Here is a 22,047-nt window from a genome sequence, read left to right as displayed (position 1 = left end):
CAACGTGGAGTAGTGGATAGAGTGCTAAACTTGGAGGCAAGAAGTTCAGGCTCTGATGATTATTAGTTGCGTGACTATGGGCACATGAACTCACCTCTCTTTGCCTCGGTTTCCTCATCTGTACAATGGAGCCAATAACCTGAAGTGCCTTCCTAACATGGTTGTTGTGAGGTTCAAATCAGATCATTTATGAAAAGCATATTGCAAACCCGAAAACTATATAAATGTCAACCATTATTAATAGACTAATTTGTTATGGGAATAAGATGACGTTAAGACTGTCAGGAGTTTAATATTTACAGATGGTTTAAAAGTTACGTGATCTTTAGTCCTTCCTCCCCCTTCCCCCCATACTTTTCCATCACTCAATCATACAGAAGCAAAAAGGGGATGTAGGACTGAGGGACACTTTGTATTTTTGTCTGTTATTGAGTCATCAGTGAAAAATTCATATTGAGTTATTCCATCAGTATACATGAAGCTGATCCCTGGATGCAGCATTCCATACCCCACCCTGTGCATTGCCCCCCCGTGAGTGGAAGGTTCTCCCTCTTCATGTCTACGTCATAGAATTCCCAGCATCCTTCAAAGCATAGCTCAGGTGCCAACTCCTACAAGAAACCCCTTCCTGTGTCTCCCCCAGATATTAGCATTCCCTGCTAATTTGTATTACATTATATATGCTTGGAATTAGTAAATTCCATACATACATCTTGTTCTTCCACCCACCCCCAGCAGACTGTAAGCTCCTTGAGGGCAGGAACTATTTGACTTTTGTCTTTGCATCTCCAGTACCCAGCTTAATACCTGGCATATAATAGAAGTTAAATAAACGTTTGTCTAATTAAATTGATTGGATAAAAAGTTCAGGTGGACCCATACCTGAGGAGGAGACTAGGCTGGATTATATTTAAGATATATTTCAGGGTAATATTCCCAAACTTCTTCCCACCCTAACACATTCTATTTTTAATACCAGTATTCTCCTGATTCTCCTGTGAATCATGGAATACTACCATTTTGGAAGAATCAGTTACAAGTAGAGAGGAGCATTCCTTTATTTCATATTTTAATTGTCCTTTTATTTTAGTGATTTCTTGCTTAATGTTTGCTTCTGGTCCATTCATTTCTTCATTTGCTAATTTCATTAGAAATTAGAATTGTGAACTTAACTCATCAACTTTTTTTTCTTACTGCTATAAGCATTAGGGGATATATATTCTTCTGCTTTTCAGTAGTGTCTGACTCTTTGTGATCTTTTTGGGGGTTTTCTTGGCAAAGGTTCTGAAGTGGTTTGCCTTTTCCTTCTCCATCTCATTTTACAGATGAGGAAACAGAGACAAACAAGGTTAAAGTGACCTGCCCAGGGTCACACAGCCAGTAAGTATCTGAGGCCAGATTTGAACTCAGGAAGAGGAGTCATCTAGACTCCAGGCCTGGTACTTCATCCCCCTATCCACTGTGCCATATGTGTGTGTGTGCACATGCATGTATACATATACACATGTATGCAATACATATACACATATTTATATTTATCTCTGAGCATTTTTGGATGTTTCACATAAATTCTGATGTATTGTTGTTGTGTTGTCATCTTTACTATAACTTGTTATTGTTTCTGTAATTTGTTTTGTTGTTCCTTCCCTAGTACCCTCAGGTCATATGGCTGGACGGGCTATAGCCTTTCCTAAGCCTGCAGAAAGACAGTATGTCATTGTATTCATTGTCCCAAAGAGGGAGCAAAAGAATAAGGAGACAACATGAAGGCCAATGGAAAGCCACAGCTCCTTTTTCTGACCCAGGGATGAGATCTGATTGGAGTAAACCCACTCACCAGTACAATGCCATGTCCTCCATACAGGGTCAGGGCCATAGTCCTTTATAGCTAAAGCCTGTTAATTACAGAATAATTCCAGAATAAGAAAGGGTTATCATGGCACAACTGGCAGATGAACATCTGAACTAGAGTAAATAGCAACCATGTGTTTTGTGTAGACCCTCCTACAAACTTCCATGGACTGCTGAGGTATGTCCCTGGAGGTAGAGGACCAGGAGAAAGATAGCAGAGGAGAAACATGGCTGGGGATAGCATGACAGTCATCATGGAGATTTGAAACCAGGAAGCAGGGCAGAGATTGTTTAATGGAATGGAAAACAACCTGTTTCTCCCTGGGGCAACCATTGTTATTGTGCATAGTAGATGGGACTGCAGGAACCAAATTGGAAGAAGGACTTGATGGGTAGTGGATGTTCTCTACCTCCCTCCCTCAGTGCCTTCCTCTTCCTTTCTCACTTTTAACTATGTGTTTAGGAGGAGCTAGGAAAAAACTCAGCTATGTCATTTTTTGTATAAATTACTTCTTTCCCACTGTCTATGAGCATGTAGTTACTTAAGATCAGAGTGTGCATGGAAGGACAGCCCTAAGCGGTTTCACATTCCACTATCTACTGAGCTAGGACCTTGTAATTCTAGTGGAGAGGTTACAGATCTCCTTCAGGGCTATTGAGTCATCATTTAGTTTTATGAATGATCTTGTAACTCTCCCAAGCAGAACCCTAAAACTTAAACTTGAGCCTCAATTCTACTTAAAGAATGAGGTACTGAAGCATGATGCAGTTGAGAATGTGAATGCAAGTGCTCAAGGCTGGAAGGGATGAGAAAGTGAAAACACAGACCTCTCTCCCACTACTCCACAGCAATACTTATAGGAGCATAGGTCCACCAGGAGGTGAGGAGGTAGGGAGGTGAGGAAGAGAGAGGGAGAAAAGTATGGATCACTCAGGAGGGAGACAAACCGCAATAGATTGGATCCAGAGTAAGAGTGAGAGGAAGTAGAGGGAGCAGTGTTTGCTTAAAGGACAGTTTGCTGTGTTCCTTTCTCTATCCTTTACGCCAAAAGGGGACTTTGCCACCTCCTTCTACCACATTAGCCACATAGCTAAAGGTGGCTTAGGCAAATGATGACTCTCTAGGCCATAGGACAACTGGTACTTGTGACTGCTTATGTTGATAAAGAGGTTCAGTAACACTCCTAAGACCACCCCACCACCAGAGGGTGCTGTGGATGTCAACCAAACTGCCTTACCTGATCTCTGCCGGGGTCCTCAGGGCTACTGGTTGTCAATCACCTATTAACTCTGTCCCTTACATGCCTGCTAAGTTTTGAGACCTATCCTATCTGTGTCTACCAATCAGATCTCCAGGGCGTTTACCGGGGATGTGCTGGTAAATGTTTAGCAATCATCTCTCCAGAAAAGGTATATCACATTTTTTCAGTTTAATGTACATTATTAACATCTTCTCTTATCATTTTCTTGAATCTAGACAATCAACAAAGTAGTTAATCAAGCCTTGAAAGCAGTAAATTAAGTAAATCAAGCCACGAAAATGTAACAATTGGCTCTCCAACCTTTACAAGCTGGCTCCAGCATATCCCTAATATCCATTAATCAAATCTCACAGCTTGGGCCACTTCCATTCTGTTCCTAGGACACATTTCAAATCATATGTGTGTGTGTGTATAATATATATATTTATGCATGTGTATATGTATATACATATATATAATATGTAAGTATATAATCACTTTGCAAACCTTAAAGCACTCTATGTTAGTTATCATTGTTAACTGAAATGGACCTATCCTAACTTGAAAAACAAAGTCATTTCAAGAGCAGCACTGGAGGGTGGAAGAGGTCTCCTGAGACATATCAGCTGCCCAGACATGGTAGTCTTTGATTGTCTTGGGTATCTTAAACCAACAGCTGTGAGGTAGAAGCCAAAGAAGGGGTGGGGAGGGGTGAGGTAGCCTTTGGCTGCCATAAAGGATGTCATCTTAGTGACACATTTCTCAATGACACAAAATTGCCAGTCACTGGGGCTTTGAGGTTTACTCGTTTCTGAACTTCCCCATTCTTTTGACCTTTTTCACATAGACTCAGCTTATGACTTCCTGTCTCTCCCTCCAGAATTCAACCTTGACTTTTGTCATCTTACTGTTCATGTGCTTAAGCTTGGCTTTGCCCAAATTCTTCTTCCCCAACCCCCAACCCCTTTACCTCTCTCTTCTTCAAGGCCAATTAATTGCTGCTAACGTCCCTCACACACAGCTTTCTTGCCTTTCTCCCACTATACCATTCATTCATTCCTCTAAGGATTCAACATTGTTTAAGATGGATCCCCATCTGCCCATCAACTGGGGAATGGCTGAACAAGTTGTGGTATATGAATGTAATGGAAGACTATTGTACTATAAGAGATAATGAGCAGGTGGACTTCTGAAAAACCTGGAAAGACTTATATGAACTGATGCTGAGCAAAGTGATCAGAACCAGGAAAACATTGCACACGGTAACAGTTCAGTGACCAATTTTGATAGAGTTAGCTCTTCTCAGCAATGCAAGGACCTAAGACAACTGCAAAAGATTCATGATGGAAAATGCTATCCACCTCCAGAGAAAGAACTATGGAGTCTGAATGCAAATTGAAGCACAATATTTTCTCTTTTTGCTCTTCTTTCTCATGGTTTTTCCCTTTGATTCTAATTCTTTTTTGCAACATGACTAATGTGGAAATATGTTTAATATGATTGTATATGTATGGCCTATATCATATTGTGTGCCATCTTGGGGAGGGAAGAGGAGAAGGAGGGGGAGAAAATTTAGAACTCAAAATCTTTAAAAATAAATGTTGAAAATCAAAAATAAATATGGATCCCCATCTCTGCCTAGTTCAAATAATGGTGGAGCTTCCTCTTCTAGTTGGAGGTTCTGGAACTGTGGACCCTGAATTCTGTGGCCTAGAGGAGCTGAAACAAGGAAACAAGATTGTTCTGGAAGCAGATGGAGTCAGAGGTCCTGTGGCAATTCCCTTAGATCGGTGTCCCAGCAGGTCTGGGGTCTCCCCATTCCTGGCACAAAACAGATTGTTTATCAGTTGTAATCACATGGACTTCCCACAACCTAGGGCAAGGTAATGTGTGTAGTATTTTACCTGTCAAGACAATCCACCTGTTTGGCCAAGACCACATTGGATAGTGGAAATGAACATAGGTTCCTCCAGATCAAGAATGCTTTTGTTGCCCCCTGGTGGTCAGAATTGACCAGGTCTGTTCAATCAAATTAATGTCCAATTCAGCAAACAGTATTTCTGAATCTTGCCTGTGACCATAATCATCAGCTGAGGGATAATGGTAAAATATACCAGCTCTTCCAGGGCTTCAAGCCAGGATTTATCTTGGAATAAACAAGCTTTGGCTAAGTCAGGCATATTCTTGATGAATTAGCTCTGTAGTGGTAGCTGCCAACTTACCTGCACTTACATCTTTACCTGACTATCTTTAGTTGTATGTAAAGTTAAGTCAGTCTCAGGATGCTTTATGCTCACCCATCAGTAGCATGATTCTGGAGCCCTTGCAGTTTGGGGGTCCTAGTTCTAGTCCTCCATGGGGCGTTAAACAAAACCACTCACTCTTCACTCTACCTCATACACCAGCTTCCATTGTCTGCCACCTCAGTGCAAATAGTAAGCATCTAATAAAGGCAATCTCTTTTTCTCTCCATGCATATATGTATGTATATATGTATGTATGTGTACACATACATAGGATACACACATACATGCATGTATACAGCATTGTGCTGGTAAATGTCTAACAACTAGCTCTCTGGGGGAAAAAAGTTTGCATGAAATACTTTAAAGTTTAATCTGCATTAGTAGTATTTTTCTCCATCACTTTCTTAAGTCTAGATAATCAACAAAATAGTGATTTGTGGCATTTGCTAACTCCTGAGGTATAAATACACTGAAACTGTAACAATTAACTCTCCTGAGCTGGTTTGAGCCCTTCTATTGCTGCATGTCATGATTTGCCAGACCCCAACTCTGGGTTATACCCCACCATTCGCCTTTTTCCACTTCTATTGCTAAGGGTTGCTGGAGAAAATCATGAAACCAAGCTGCCTGGGTATACCACAGATGTTATCAGTTGTGTGCTATATGATCTCACCTGGGTTCTCACTGCTGCATGGTAATCCTTTCTCTCTTTCCTGATTGACTCTATCAGACCCCCCACAGCATCTATTCCAAACCTTTTCTCTTCTCAAGCTACTTACAACAGCCTCTCACCTCTTTCAACAGAGAACTTCACTTCCTATGGTATTGAGAAAATAATGACCATCCTTTTTTAGCTACATCTTATTCCCTGTTCCACAATCCAAGTCCCTTCAATATCCCTCTGCTCCCCTTCTTGACTCTTGTCCATGAGGTGGCCCTTCTCCTTGCCAAAGCCAACTCTTCTACTTGAGCCTTTCCTCTTCTCCTGTGTCCTCTGGGGAGTTTGTTCCTTTGATCTTTCTTCCTTTCTCTAATTTTCGTTTCATTTTATCCCCTAGCTCCTTTCCCTGGTTTACAAACATTCTCAGGTCTCCCCCCATCTTTAAAAAAACCTTCATTTGACCTTGCCATTCCCTCAAACTATCATCTGTCTCTTCTTGACTTCACAGTCAAGACACTTATGTGTATTGTCTGCCCTTAATAATTTCACATTCTCTTCTCAACTTCTTGCAATATGGCTTCTGACTGAAATACTTGGGCAAAACCACTCTGCCCAAGATACAAAAAGATCTTTTAGTTACCAAACTCAATGAGCTTTTCTTCAGTCTTCATTCTTCTTGATGTCTCTGTAGCTTTTAATACCATTGGCTAACCCTTCCTTTTGGATGTCATCTCCTCCCTGGTTCTTCATGACATTGCTCTCTCATGATTCTTGTCCTGCTGTTTGGCTGTACCTTCTTATCCCTCTTTGTAGGACCAGCATCTCTGTCCTGTCCCTTAGGGGTGGATATAACTCCAGGCTCTGTCCCAGACCCTCTTCTTCTGGCTTTCTTAACTACCTTGTGGTGATCCCAGCAACCCCCATGGGTTCAATTTTCATCTTTATGAAAATGACCCCCAAATTTTCATATCCACCTCTCTCTTGGACTCCTTGCTCTTGCTCACCCCACATATCTAGTTAATGATCAACTCTCTGTACTCATATGGCCACCAGCTTAGTGGCCCTTGGTGCCTGGCCTATTGCAATGGCTTCCTAATAGGTCTTTCTGCTTCAAATCTCTCCCCACTCCAATCCATTCTTTACTTAGCCACCAAAGTGATTTGCTAAAGTGGAGCCCTGACCATGTCACCCTCACTCCCCACCCAATAAAGTCCAGTGGGTTTCTATTACTTCTATGATCAAATACAAACTCCTGTTTGCTATTTAAAGCCCATCATAATCTAGCCCTGTCCTTCCTTTGTAGCCAAAAGAAATCACTGATGTGCAGAATCATCCGTTTCAATTACTCCATTCCATATACTTTATGGTCCAGCCAAACTGGTCTTCTTTGCTGTTCCTCTCACCACATTCAGTCTACCTGCTTTGCAGTGACTGTCCTCCAAGCCAAGAATATATTCCTTCCTCTCTTGTGAATCTTGTAATGCCTAGTTTTCTATCAGACTCAGATCAAGTTCCATTTTCTGCATGAATGAGGTCTTTCCCGGTCACCCCAACTATTGGTACCTCCCCTGCCAAGGTTATTTTGTATCTGATTTGGATGTGTTTTGTACATACCAAATATGTACATGTGAGCTCCTTTCGAGGGCAGGCACTGGTTCATGTTTGTCTTTTTATTCCCAGCTTGCAGAACAGTGTCTGGCACTTAATAGCCACGATAAATGCTTGTTGATTGATTCTATCTGCTATGTGAAGGAGGTGATGGAATTTTTTTCTTTTTCTAAAAATCATTTATTATAAATGGTGATATCCAATGTAATATAGCAGAGCATGGAAAAATGTACCTGTCAGATCTGTGAATAAGTATGGCATGTGTATATATATATATATAAGTATGGTATGACCATGGTATGACCAAAGAAGAGATAGAGAGAATCATGGGAAGTAAAAAGGATAATTTTGACAACATGAAATTAAATTTTTTTTCAAAAACAAAAGCAATGTAACCAAAATTAGAAGTCATGCAAGAAAGTGGGAAACAAATTTTATAGCAAGTTTCTCTGATAAAGGCCTCATTTCTCATATATATAGAGAACTGAGCCAAATTTATAAAAATAGGAGCCACTGACCAATTGAGAAATGGTCAAAAGATGTGAACAGGCAGTTTTTAGAAGAAGAAATCAAAGCTATCAAAAGTCACATAAAAATGCTCTAAATTACTATTGAGAAATGCAAAATTAAAACAGTTCTGAGGTACTACCTCACACTTGTCAGATTGGCTAACATGACAGAAAAAAATGACAAATGCCAAAAAGGATGTGAAAAATAGGGACACTAACGCATTGTTGGTGCAGTTGTAGAGTCCAAACATTCCAGGGAAAATTTGGAACCATAAGAACTAAAAAAACAGTGCGTACCCTTTGGCCCATCAATACAACTACTAGGTCTGTATCCCAAAGAGATTAAAGACAAGGGGAAAGGACCAACATGGACCAAAATAGCAATTCTTTTTGTGGTGGAAAAGAATTGAAATTGAAGTTGGAAATTCCCCATCATGGCTGAATAAATGGTAGTATATGATTGTGATGGAACACTATTGTGCTATAAGAAATGATGAGCATGATGGTTTCAGAAAAACTTGGGAAGATTTATGTGAACTGATGCCAAATGAAGTGAGCAGAACCAGGAGAACAGTGTAATGATTGTAATATTATAACGATGATCACCTGTAAAGGACTTAGCTAATCTGATCAAGACAATGATCCAAAACGGTTCTAAAGAACGCATGACAAACAAATGCTATCCACTTCCAAAGAGAGGTCTGATGAACTCTGAGTGCAGATTGAAGCATACTTTTTCACATTATTTTTCTTGCCGTATCTTTTTTGTGATATGGCCAATAAGGAAATATGTTTTACGTGATTTCGTGTGTATACTCAATATCATATTGTTGGTTTTCTCAGTGGGTGGGAAAAGAATGGGAGGGAGAGAATCTGGAACTCAAAATTTAAAAAGAAAAGAATGTTAAAAAATAATAAATTTTGAAAAGAAAGATAATTTGGATTCTATGTCATTTGGTGCTTATATGTTTAGTATTGATATTATTTCGTTGACTATGGTACCTTTTATCAAAATGTAGTTTCCCTATCTCTTTTAAGTAGGTCTATTTTTGCTTTTGCTTTGCCTGAGATCACGATTGTTGCCCTTGTCTTTTTTATTTCACCTGGAGCATAATAGATTCTGATCCAGACCCTTATTTTAACTTTGTGTGTGTGTGTGTTTCTGTTTCAAGTATGTTTCTTGTAAACAATGTATCCATTTTGTTATCCAATTCTGTTTTATGAGTGAGTTCATCACATTCGCATTCATTGTTACGATTACTCACTGTGTATTTCCCTTCATCCTCTTTTCTTGTTTATCCTTCTCTCGGTCTCTTTCTCATTCTGTCTTTACTCAGTTTTGCTTCCAACCACTGCCTCTGTTAATCCACCTTCCCTTTTATCACCCACACCTTTTCCTTTATTCCCTTCCCCTCCTACTTCCTTGTTTGGTAAGGTAGATTTCTTTTTTTCTACATACACATTCATATTAAACATTTTCACATTAGTCATGTTGTAAAGAAGAATTAGAACCAATGGGAGGAACCGCGAGAAAGAAGAATCAAAACAAAACAAAAAAAGAGAGAGCAAATGATGTGCTTCGATCTGCATTCAGACTCCATAGTTCTTTTTCTGGATGTGGATAGCATTTTCCTCATGAATCTTCTGGAGTTGTCTTAGGTTGTAAGGTAGATTTCTATACCCAACTCTGTGTGTGTGTGTGTGTGTGTGTGTGTGTGTGTGTGTATGTGTGTATGTGTGTGTACATATAGATATATTTCTATTTTTGAACCGGTTCAGATGAGAGTAAGATTCAAGAATTGCCTGCCTTCCCCACTCACTTTCCTCTCCACTGTAAAAGCTCTTCCTTGCATGCATGCCTGTTTTATGTGAGATAATTTCCCCTATTCTGCCTTTCCTTTCCCCCTTCTCCTAGTGTATCCTTCTCTCTCACACCTCCATTTTTGTTTTAAATCATTCCAACATAATCAACTCATACCTGGCATTCTGTCTATGTAGACTGATTCTAACTGTCCTAATAATGATAAAATTCTTAGGATTTACAATGATCATCTTCCCATATAGGAATGTAAACAATTTAAACTTATTAAATCCCTTGTGATTTCTCTTTCAGGTTATCTTTTTGTGCTTCTCTTGAGTCCTCTGTTTGAATGTCAGATTTTCTATTTAGCTCTGGTTTTTTCTTGTTTGTAATCCCAGCTCCTTTGCCGTTCAGAATATTATATTCAAGTCTTCTTCTGTTTTAATATGGTAGCTGCTAAGTGTTGTGTGATCCTGACTATGGCTCCCATGGTATTTGAGTGGTTTCATTCTGGCTGCTTTCAGTATTTTTTCCTTAACCTGGGATCTCTTAAATTTGGCTATTATATTTCTGGAAATTTTCATTGTGGCATCTCGTTCAGAAGGTGATCAGGGGATTCTTTCAATTTCTGTTTTACCCACTGGTTCTAAGATATAGGTACATTTTTCCATTAAGTTTTTCATAGGATGAAGGGATATAGGAAGAGAAGAGCCTCACGTGGAGGAGGTCACATTTAGGCCAGGATTTGAAAAATGCATACAATTTCACATGGTCCTCCATCTCCACCCATTAAATTCCTACCTATCCTTTAGACCTCAAATCCATTGCCACATCCTCCAGTAAGCCTCTCCTTGCATGTTTCTCCTAACATTTTGCTTGTGCCTTTCTCACGCACCTTTCCTGCCTACTACATTATTTATGTATGTGTCATCTTCCCCATTAGGTTGTAAGCGCTGTAAGGATGGGGCACTCACTGTCCTATTGGAACTTTATATCCCATCTATTACTTGGCACAGAGCTCTGCTCCCAGATAATCAATGCTTTTGGTGATGAACTGAATATTATTTAGCCATGTTAGAAAAAAACCAACTTCATTAATGATTAACTTTCTGTTATGTGTCCCTCAAAACACAGTATGATATAGTGAATAGAAAGCTGATCTCAGAGTTAGAAAGATCTGAGTTCTAGGTGTGATCTATACTAGCTGCCTGAGCTTGGGGAACTTCTCAGTGCCCAAGGCATCTTTCTAAGACTCTAAATTGCAGAGAGGTGTTGGTTTTCCTTGGTAGAAGTTTCTCACTGGGAACCCTCTAAACCCATAAAGCGGGACGTCTGCCTAAAACAAAAAAAGCAACTTGTCTTTTATTTGTGTCTTTGCTTCCAAGTCCATTGGCTGTATTTTCAGCAAGTACCATTTAAAAGCTACAGGGAAAAGTCAGTGATGAGAAGAAACCAATAGGTTTAAAAATTAGAGCCTGTATGGAAAATGCATTACAACCAAACTAATGGAGTTCTCTTTTTTTTTCCCCCAGAGACACTTTACCACCCATTGGAATTTGTAGGCTCAATGAAAGATAGGAGAGATGAAGAAGGTTTTATAGAGGTAAGAAATTAAATAACTCAATATCTGCATAAAGACCTTCTGTCAGTTTTACTTATCAATTGCCTTTTGGAACAATGTTATGTGTTAACAGAGATGTTAATACACATATGTATTAACTATACAATGAGGAGAATGGAGGGCAGTGATACAATAGAAAGAATACTGTCTCCAGACACAGAGGACCAGGGTTCAAATGCCACCTCTGATGCTCACTACTTTTGTGACCTCATACAAGTCACGTTACCTGCTGAGGTCTCAGTTTCCTCATCTTCAACATGATGGGGTTGGACAAGGTGCCTCTGAGACCACTTCCAGTCCTACCTCAGTGATCCTAAGTGTTTGGTACTGTCCCCGTCATATGTACAGAGTTTGGTTGTCAGAAGGGACAGATAAAGAATATTTGCATTGAGAACTGATAAAATCCTCTAATGAAGAAACAGTGTCTCAGATAAAGTATTGAGTAAGATACATTATTCCAAGGACCCCATAGAGGACTCACCCTCAGATGAATGTATTTAGCCCTGTTTGAAAGCAGAATAGTGACTAATGCAATGAAAGCTGCATGAAATCGGGGTCCATAGACTTATTTGTATGGGACAGTTTTTAGAGTTTTGAAGTTTATAACTGATAAAACTACAAATGAAAAAACTGTCGAGAACCACAGGAAGATTATATAAGAATTTTGGGATTTATAGCTACAGCACCTTGAAATTTACATGTGTTACAAAAGAACAAGTGAAAGAAGCAATAGTATTTATCAAAATGCCTGGGTTTCCTATCACAGCCATTTTTGTGTGTGTTGATTTCTCAATCTACAAAAATCATTCTCTGTATTGTACACAGTAATAGCAACGTTGTACCGTAATCAACTTTGATAGACTTGGCTTTTCCCACAATACAATGATCTAAGACAATTGCAAAAGACTCATGATGGAAAATGCTGTCCATATCTGAAGAAAGAACTATGGACTCTGAATGCAGATCGAAGCATACATGTTCTCTTTTTTGTTGTTTTGTTTTTTTCTTTCTCATGGTTTTTCCCTTTTGTTCTGATTATTTTACAACATGACTAAAGTGGGAATATGTTTAATATGATTGTACGTATATAGCTTATATTGGATTGCTCGCCACCTTTATGGGAGAGGAAGGCGAGAGGAAAAGGGAGAAAAAAAAATTGGAACTCGAAATCTTATAAAATTGAATGTTGAAAACTATCTTTACAAGTAATTGTAAAAAATAAAATACTATAAAGTGGGGGGAAATTTTAAAAATCATTCTTTTTTCTTTTCTCTCCTCTTCCAGTGGTTTCCATAGAACCAAGTGTACTTCTCTTTCACCCTTGCTTTATTGGATCAAATGAGAAAATATTTGTAAAATACTGTGTACAGTAAAAGATATGTGCACAATGCCTGGCACACAACAGGTGCTTAATAAATGCTCGTTCCCTTCCTTTTTCTCCTTGGTGTTAAAAGACACAGTATCTGAACGGGTAGCAGCCCACTAATATTATATGAAAGTTTGAGTTGCAGTCAGGAGCCATCCTTGTACTAAGAATTGTACCGGTTAAGAAGATGATCAAAGCAAACTCAATCACTAAGCCAGGCAGGTTCAAGTGAATCCATTATGGAATGCTGGGAGTTTTCAGCAAAATTCTGGGTTTGAATGGGGAAATCACATCTATCTTGCGTTTATATATACATATATATATATATACATATATATATATATATTAGTTTTTGGTAGAAACTCCTCTTTTACCTGTATTTCTAAAAGCCAGAGACTTTCTAAATGAAACTGTTGGAAATCTATTCTCATCCTTCTTCCCTAAGGAAGACAGAATTTTTAAAAAAGCTTCTATTTTGTACTTGCTTCCTTTATTCATTCTTATGAGAATGAAATCCTTCAGGGAACTGAGCATTTTATTGTGTGGATCCCTATCCTGTGTAAGCATAATGGGGAAGGTGAAAAGGAGGCTGGAAAGGAGGGGTTTTTTTTAATCAATAGTTCGGCATTCAAGTACTCAGATGGATCTGAGATTTCATTGATTCAGAAGTTCCCTGATGATACGCACCACCACCAATCCATGGCTGACCATCTGGTGCAACTCTTGTCCTTGTCAGGATGATCAATTTAGAGAAAGAAGGCTATTGAGTCCAATCTATTCATTTTATAGAAGAAACTGAGGACTAGGAGGGTTAATTGACTTGCCACTTAGCAGCGACACAGAGTTTATAAGTATCTGAGGCAGTATTTGAACCCGGGCCTTTTTTTTTTTACCTTTAATCCAATGCCCTATCCACTATGCCAGTTCCCCACAGGGTGTACCCCCAACATGCAGGAGGCCTTCTTCACTTTCTCCTGGCAATGATGTCATCATTAATTGACCTAGAAATGACAATGCATCATTTCAAATAATAATACTGCTGATCCTTCCCAGATCTCCTATAGAACTGGATGGGCAAGAAGGCAGAGAAGAACACAGGGAGAATGTAGAAGCAGTGGGAAAATGATCTCCATGTAGAGGCAGAGTCTCTTGTTACCTCGCCTGCTGTCGACAAAGCTGTCTTCGTCCCGCCATGTTCTCACATTTCTTGGGAAAGGCAATTTAATCTGTCAGACTCAAATGAAAAGACAAAGGCTTGGTGTGACTTCCCCTATTCACCTGCAACCAGGCTTGTTTTAAGGTCCCTCCTCCATAGGATCATCAATTTAGAGCTGGAAGGGTCGAGTCCAATCCCCTCTTTTCACAAAGGAGGAAACTGAAACATAGAGGAGGTGAACTAAACTGGCAATGGCCCAACTAACATCTCTGAAGAGTCAGAACAAGAGAGGAAACCTCGGGAAAATGTTCTGAGTAGACACTGGGGTCCTGCCCATCCCTGGCCCAAGTAAATAGAGCCTGAACTTTGGTCATGATCCTTCAGATGCAAATGAAGAACTCCATTCAGCTGTGTAGGAGGAGGCTATCACTGTCCTTTGGCTTTTCAAGTCGAAAAGAACGACATTTAGAAACAGCTAGGGGGCATGATGGATAGTGTGTTGGGCTTGGAGTTAAGGAGACCTGAGTTTGAATCCTGTCGTAGAGGCTTACTAACTGTGTGACCTTAGGTAAGTTACTTCACCTCTCCAAGTCTCAGTTTCTCCATCTATAAAATGACCTCTATGGTCCTTTCCAGCTCTAAATCTAAGATCTTACTTATACATCATCAATGCCCTTGTATGGCTTTTTAAAAATATTATTTATAAAGAAACATCATTGGCCCATTTTCCCACCAAGAGTTAAAGCTTATAGTTAAGTGATAAACCTTGGGATGTGTATCATAGATCTGCAGAGAACACTAATATTTTAGTTATGCAAGCAGGTGTAATTAAGAACAGAATTAAACCCAACTATCAAATGAATATGGGGGTCTGGGGTGCCTCCTGTGTGGGCTTGCTTTGCAGGGAAACATGTTTCAGGTGCTCATTTTAGAAGGGTTTTTGGTGGTTGTTAACTCAAAATGTTTTTTATTTTCATTTTTGTATCAAACTGTTGCATTTAATTAAAGAAAAACCACCATAGCTAATGGGAATCTAGAGGATGATTTTTATTAAATGGTATGCTAAGATTTTAGTTTCTCTGTTGCATCAATAAGGATTTAGTTCACTGGCTTCTATCTTAGAGCAGAAGGCTTTGGGAAGAACCTAAGTCAGTCATCAAGCATTTACTAAGCACCTACTATGTGCTAGGTACTGTGCTACATCCTGGGGATACACATTCCTCAAAGAAAGCATCTACATTAGATGCCAAAAGAGATGTATTGTATTGTCATTAAACCTATTCCCCCTTTGTTCATTGTTACATACAGCCTCTCCCTTAATGTAGATGGCTTTGTGCCAACATATGGAAGACAGGTTCTTTTAATCAATCATCAAGTGCACTTGCTGCATGCCCAGTGCTTCGTTAAACTCTGGGAACGCAAAACCAAAAATGAGGCAGCCTCTGACCTCAGGCTTCTTACACTCTACTCTGGAGAGATACAACATATTTAGAAATAAATGAATGTGGAAGATGCTCAGAGGCAATACAAAGTGATTCCACTATCTACCCAGAAGACCATCTTTCAATCCTCCCTGTTGTCCCACAGCGGCTCCCATACCTACTACCACCACTACTATCAGAACCACTATTCCTCTCCTTCTTTCTCTGAATACAATGTTCAAATCAATAGCATCCTTCTTTCTTGAAAGGGTAAGATGTTTGACTCCCTAATCGATTCCCTAGACCAAAACTCTTTTCTCAAATTCCCCTCTATTTGGCTGTGTCCTCCCGTTAGAATGTAAGCACCTTGAGGTCAGGGGCTTGTCTCACTCTTTGTGTTTGTATCCCCAGTGCCTGGCTCAGAGTGTACTCTTAATGATACTTTTGTCACCGGGGATTCAGGAAATGCAGCATTTGAGATGAGCCTTGAAGGAAGCTAGGGCTTGCAAAGGCAGACTCAAGGAAGGAGAATATTCCAGGTACATCAGGGCAGCCTGTGCAAAGCAGGAGACAGAATGTTGTGTATGTGGAACAGCAACTTCATGAGGGGGAGTAATGGAGAAATCAACCCAGTCCAATAAAGATGTATTAAGTGCCTACTAAGTGCAAGTCACCAGGGATAAGAAGACAAATTGGAAAAATGGCTCTGTGCCCCAAGGAACTGACATGGGGGGTGGGAAGAGATATAAGGTAAACAGAGAAGTATAAGTATAATAATTTGAGGAGGGGGAGCATCCTAACAATCAAGGGGCTCAAGAAGGGGTTAATTAATAATTGTTTTTCATTCATTCTTTGCATGAGAGTATCTGAGGAAAGAGAGTTGACAAAGACATTTTTTCTTGACCTTGTTGGTTAAGATGGGGCAGTTAGTTGTCAGCCTCCTTTCTATTTCATTGACAAATTCCTACCACCTGTTCCATTTCTTATACTTCTTGGTTAGTTCAGAGTGATTTAGACCATTTTAAAGAAGTGTTTTAAGGAGGGAGATGAGCAAATGTTGTTTTTCCTTTTACAATATAAGATCCATGAGAATGGTGGGGACAGGTTTTACTTTTGTCTTTATGTCTCTGGCACATGGTAGGTGCTCAATAAATGCTTGTTGATTGAGAATTTTGTAATTGGATCAAAATGAGACATTAAAAGCCTTCCATTGGAATGTTCCACTTTGTTGTACAGAGAGTTTCCTTTCTAGAGTATATGCTGTAATGGGATTTTTGCTTGCGTTTACTTTGTAAATGAGACTCTTTGACAACTGACAGAAAATTCAGTTCTGGTTGATGAAATTAAAGACGTTACACAGAAGAGCCACCCAGTGGTTCTTTAATTAGTCAGGACTCTTCCACACCCATATTGGGCTAACCCAGGACAAGACTGATTTTTGTTGTTGACGTTTCAGTCATGTCAGACTCTCTGTGACTCCATTTTGGGGTTTTCTTGGCAAAGAATACTGGAGTGAGTTGCCATTTACTTTTCCAGCTCATTTTACAGATGAGGCAAACAGGGCGAAGTGACTTGCCCAAGGTCACACAGCTAATGCACATCTGAGGCTGGATTTAAACTCGGGAAGATGAGTCTTCCTGACTCCAGGTCCAGAGCTGTATGCACTATGGCACCACCTAGTGCCTGAGAACCTTGATAGCAGGCAATTATTTAAGACTGCTCACTCTCCTTGGGCCTTTACTGATGGGTGAGTGAATTCTTTTACTTCTTCCTCACCTAGAGGGCAGGCTGTGTGTCCACACATTCTACATCTCCTGCTGAGGCTTTCCGAGGTCACCGATGAGCTCATAAACACCTTTCTGCTCATTCTCCCTTTCAACCCCAGTCATGGCCTAGGCAGCTACTGACCTGTTCAAGTGCTCCAAGCCTTGATAAGATGTAGTTGCACTGAGCTGTACCGAAGACCTTCGCCCTATGTTCCTGTCCCCATGGTCTTCCTGTCTCTTTCTCTACCTACCTCTTCCCTCCCTCCCTCCCTCCTTCTCTTCCTTCCTTCCTTCCTCCCTCTCTTCCTTCCTTCCTTCCTTCTTTCCTTCCTTCCTCCCTTCCTTCCTTCCTCCCTCCCTCCTTTCCTTCCTTCCTTCCTTTTCTTTGTTTCCTTAGTGCTTAGAACAGCGCCTGACACATAGCAAGCCCTTGAAACATGCACATTTACTAGATTTGACTTTTTGACCATCAGTTGAATTGAATTAAGTGGAGTAGAGACCTCTAAAGGTTGGGATCCTAAGCTCATACAGCTTTCGATCTGGAAGGATTTAGGTGACTAGAGGTCATCTTGCCTAACCTCCTCATCTTATAGACGAAGAAACTGGGGCTTGGGAGAGAAAATGGTTTGCCCAAGGCCATGTACAAAAGTCAAGACTCAGAACACAGGTCTTGGGCCTCTGGGTCCAAGCAAAGCATTCTCTCACTTCAGCTCTATACACACACACACACACACACACATGCGTGCATACATAGACATACACAGACACACATAGACACATATATGTACCTCAGTCCTCCCTTGGATCCCCAGCTATGCCCTTTCTTTTTCTTCTCCCAAGGGCACCATAATTGGGCCATCTGCTTCTCCTCCTGCCAACCTCTCACACTTCTGACCAGGGGCTCAGTCCCTGTCTTGCCCTCCGGTTCCCGAAGCTGGCAAATGATCCCTTTGAAGTTTCTTAAGGAAATTCAAGGCTACTAACTATAGGAAATGGGTTAAAAAAAATTTGCCTTCTGTAAGCCCCGCTCCCTTTCCATAGGCTCCGAAGAAAGGCCAAAGGCCTCTGCGGTGTCAGGATGAAGCTTTTGGATGCCCAGGCAAGCTTCATGGGCCCTTCAGAGGCGGTCATCATTGGTAACGAGGTAGAAAGCAGGATGGAGTCTTTAAGCTGAGGCAAGAGGAAAGGCGGTTCAAGATGCTGCCTAGGAGGCTAAGAGAAAGGGGGTGGGAAAGAGGGAGGCCTCTGGGGTTTGTCCTTCCATTAGCTGCCAACCTTGATGACACCATCCCAGCTTTAGACCAGCCTTGTATTGAGGTGCCAACTCCTAGCAAGGCATCATGGTGAGGTAGAAAGAGCAATGGATTCGGGATCGGAGGACCTGAATTCAAATCTTGCTTTTGTCACTTACTAGCTGTGTGATTTTAGACAAGTAACTTACCCTCTCTGGGCCTTAGTTTCTTCAACTTAAAAATAAGGAGGCTGGACTCAATGACCTCTCCAGTCCCTTCTAGCTCTAAATCTGTGACCTCTGATCTTAAGTTTGGGTCAATCAATCAGCAAACATTTATTAAGTGCCTACTGTCTACAAGGCCGTGTGCTAGGTGTACCAATACAAATGCAAAACAAGGTAGCAGAGAACAGTGGAGTCTGCTGCAAGGGGGTAGAAGGCATAAAGGAGGGGTAAAAGTGAGGTTCTGGGGTCCTCCAGTCCCCCTCCCAGGCTGGGCAGCAGTTTCTGGGTGGCCCCTTTTCTTAGCCAAGTTATGTGTCATTCAGGTATATGGAAGCTGGGGCTGTCTGCAGTGAGATTCCTAGTGGCATCAAGCTTGTTTTGTGGGCAGGACTGAAATCATTATGTGTCAGAGTCCTCTTCGGCTTTATTGTTGCTGGCTAATAAGGCTTTTGTTCAATTAATCGTGTGTTTATCACTAAGTGAGGGGTTTTTTTTCAATTTGATTAAATATATATGGCTCCTTTGTTGACTATTATTAGCTTCTTGATACTCATTTAAAAAAAGAAAAACACTTTCCCAATGAAAGCATGGAAGCCTGTGAAAAGATTTTTTTCCCTGGCTGTTACATTAATACACCATCTCCCTGAAGTCACATAGCATGCAAAGCGTTAAGGCACACATGATTGAACACTCCGTTATCCCTTGTTTTCAGACAGCCTTGAAATCTCCCATTTGCCTCTGGAGCTTGGAGAGGCATCTTGGGAATCGGCGCCCAAGACGGAGAGTTTCACCACCTGCCTGCCTTTGCTCTCATCGAACCTTAGCATATCTAAGAGATTAACTGCCGAGAAAGCAGGGGGCTTTCACTCTCGCTCTCAGGCATTTGTTTGCTATTCTCAGCACACTGATTTTCAAAGCAAAAAAATAAACACAAAAACCCACACAAGGAAAAAGAAGAATTTCCCCAATTCCCATCTACCCCACGGGGGTCATTTTGTTTGACTCAGTTTAGTTTTCTAACAGATGGCTGGCAGAGATGGATACCGACGTTGAATCATGTTTGAAAAAGAAATTGGGTTCGGGCCAGTTGAACTCTAATCAAACCAGAGACATTTATTAAGCAGCTACTCTGTACCATGTGCCAGATTCTGGGGATACAACTACAAAAACGAACCAAGTCCCGGCTTCGAGTTGTTTAGCTTCTAATGGGGAGAGAGTTCAGTTTTTCAGTCACGTCCAACCCTTCTTGACCCCATTTGGGGTTTACTTGTCCGAGATAATGGAATGGTTTGCCATTTCCTTCTCCAACTCATTTTATAGATGAGGAAATGGAGGCAAACAGGGTTAAGTGACTTGCCCAGGGTCACACAGCTAATAAGTGTCCGAGGCTGGATTTGAACTCAGGAAGAGGAGTTTTCTTGACCTCAAGCCCAGCACTCTATCACTGTGCCACCTAGCTGCCCAATATATGGAGAACAGATTTTTTTAATGAGGTAATTGGGGAGCAGGAATAATTGGAGGGATCAGGAAGGGCTTTGTGTAGTTTTGTAGAAGGTAGGGGATTCTGCCAGGCTAAAGTGAGGATGTTTGTACGTTGATGGACTCACAGGTCAGAACCTCTTAGAAAAACTGGAGTAGCATTATTTCCAGATAGTGTTATTTCATTTTGCAGATGAGGAAACTGAGGCTTAGAGGAGTTAAGTGCTTTGCCCAGGTGAATCCCAGGGATCATATTCAGGCTTGAGGCTCTCGATCGCTCAGCCCCGAGGAAGGCCACAAGGAGCACAAAGCCCCCCAGATGTTGTCAGTTTTCCTTTTCTGTACTCCGCTCCAGGAAACAGCCCTAATCATTCTTCTCAGGCTTAGGGACTGTGGTTCTTTCTGGCAATGAGGGTTATTGATGTCATCCAGCCCACACTTGGAGAGCAGGGCTGTTCTCGCTCCTAGAACCCGCAGGCTATAAATCCAAAGCATTAAAAAGTCTCTAAGAAGAGGGTTTAAAATAAACCTTCTTTTCACTAACATCCCTACTGTCAGGAGACCCAGGTGGCTTCGGGGTCATTTCTCAAACGATGAAAATAAAACAAGATGATTCCTGTAAATCAATCATCTTTTCTCACACCAGCCTCAGAGGACTGAGCCGAAAATATCCACTGCTCAAGAATGCTTTCCTTAGCAATGAGAGAGAGCATCGTCCTGTGGAAGGGATGCTGGCTTCAGAGACTAAAGATCTGAGTTCAATTCCTGTCGTTCTCCCTTGCTACTTGGGTAACCCTGGGCGAGTCACCGAGACCCTCTGGTCCTCAGTTATGTCTGTAAGATGAGGGGGGTTGGACTAAGTAATATCTAAAGTCTTTTCCAACTCTGAACAGGAGAACTTGTGAAGAAGGTGGAAAATGCTCGATTCTTCTGAAATGATTGTTGATGATAGAATCTCAGGATCCTGAGATGAGAAAGGATGACCAGGGGTCATTTGTTCAATTCCTCTGCCTCCAAGGAGCACAAGGAAGGGAGGGGTTACTGAAAGAGTGGTAGCAAACTGGAGCCAGAGGACTCTGACGCTTTCCAGCTGTGTGACCTTGGGAAGTCATTAGAATCCACATCTCTATAAGGAGGGAGTGTGACCAGATGCCTCCAAAGGCTCCTTCCTGCTCTAATCTGTGATTCTAAACCCTGTATTACAGATGAGGAAACAGCCTCGACGAGGTTAAATAATCTTTGCCTAAAGCAACCCTGCGCCTCCAGTCCCCTTGCCACACTGCTTCTCTAGTGGGCCAGTAAAAAGAGGGAGCATGGAGCCTGGGGGCAGGGGGAGTCTCCTCCAGGGTAGCGTTAACTTGACTGTGAGTTGGTACAGAGAAATATTCTTGTAACCCTCCAATTTCCTGCTTCTTTTTGGGTCTTCTCAGGAGCATCCTAGATTCAATTTCTGATTCTGCCCTCTTCCCACCCAAGTGAAGTCCCCTCATCAATCTGGGCCTCACTTTCCTTACCTGTAAAATGGAGGAGTTTCTACTAGATGCCTGTAAATGTGTGATCCTAGTGGAGATTGTGGTTTTAAATCAATCCTTTCTTCTCACTCTCTTGATAGGAGATCTTTCCGTGCATCAAGGACTTAACGAATGAAATGTTCACAGAATTCCTGAAGCACCTTTGGCAGTGTACAAATGACTTCTGGGAAATGGTGAAACGTGACGGATGGAGACAAAAGTTTTTAAACCTCTTCTTGGCCTGTGACGTTGGAAAGGTAAGCCACCTGAGGGTACTTATTCGGTCTCCAGGCCCAGCTCTTTCCCATTCTTATGCCAGCAGGTCGTAGGGTCACAGCTGGAGAGCTAGACCTT

At 41.1% G+C, this 22,047-nt stretch overlaps 1 protein-coding gene across 1 annotated transcript in view; it reads left to right on the top strand.

Annotated features, from left to right (window-relative positions):
• EFCAB5 (EF-hand calcium binding domain 5) overlaps positions 1 to 22,047 on the top strand; it is a 136,523-nt gene that overhangs the window by 44,747 nt on the left and 69,729 nt on the right. Inside the window, exons 5-6 of the mRNA XM_036768146.1 lie at positions 11,450 to 11,520; positions 21,795 to 21,950. Of these exons, the coding sequence (XP_036624041.1) occupies positions 11,450 to 11,520; positions 21,795 to 21,950 (227 nt within the window). The remainder of the gene's footprint in view (positions 1 to 11,449; positions 11,521 to 21,794; positions 21,951 to 22,047) is intronic.

Source organism: Trichosurus vulpecula, chromosome 7 (genome assembly GCF_011100635.1).
Source record: "Trichosurus vulpecula isolate mTriVul1 chromosome 7, mTriVul1.pri, whole genome shotgun sequence".
In the NCBI taxonomy this organism is placed as follows: Eukaryota; Metazoa; Chordata; class Mammalia; order Diprotodontia; family Phalangeridae; genus Trichosurus; species Trichosurus vulpecula.
Note: the sequence above shows the minus strand (reverse complement) of the source record. Positions and strands in the feature narration are given on the sequence as shown.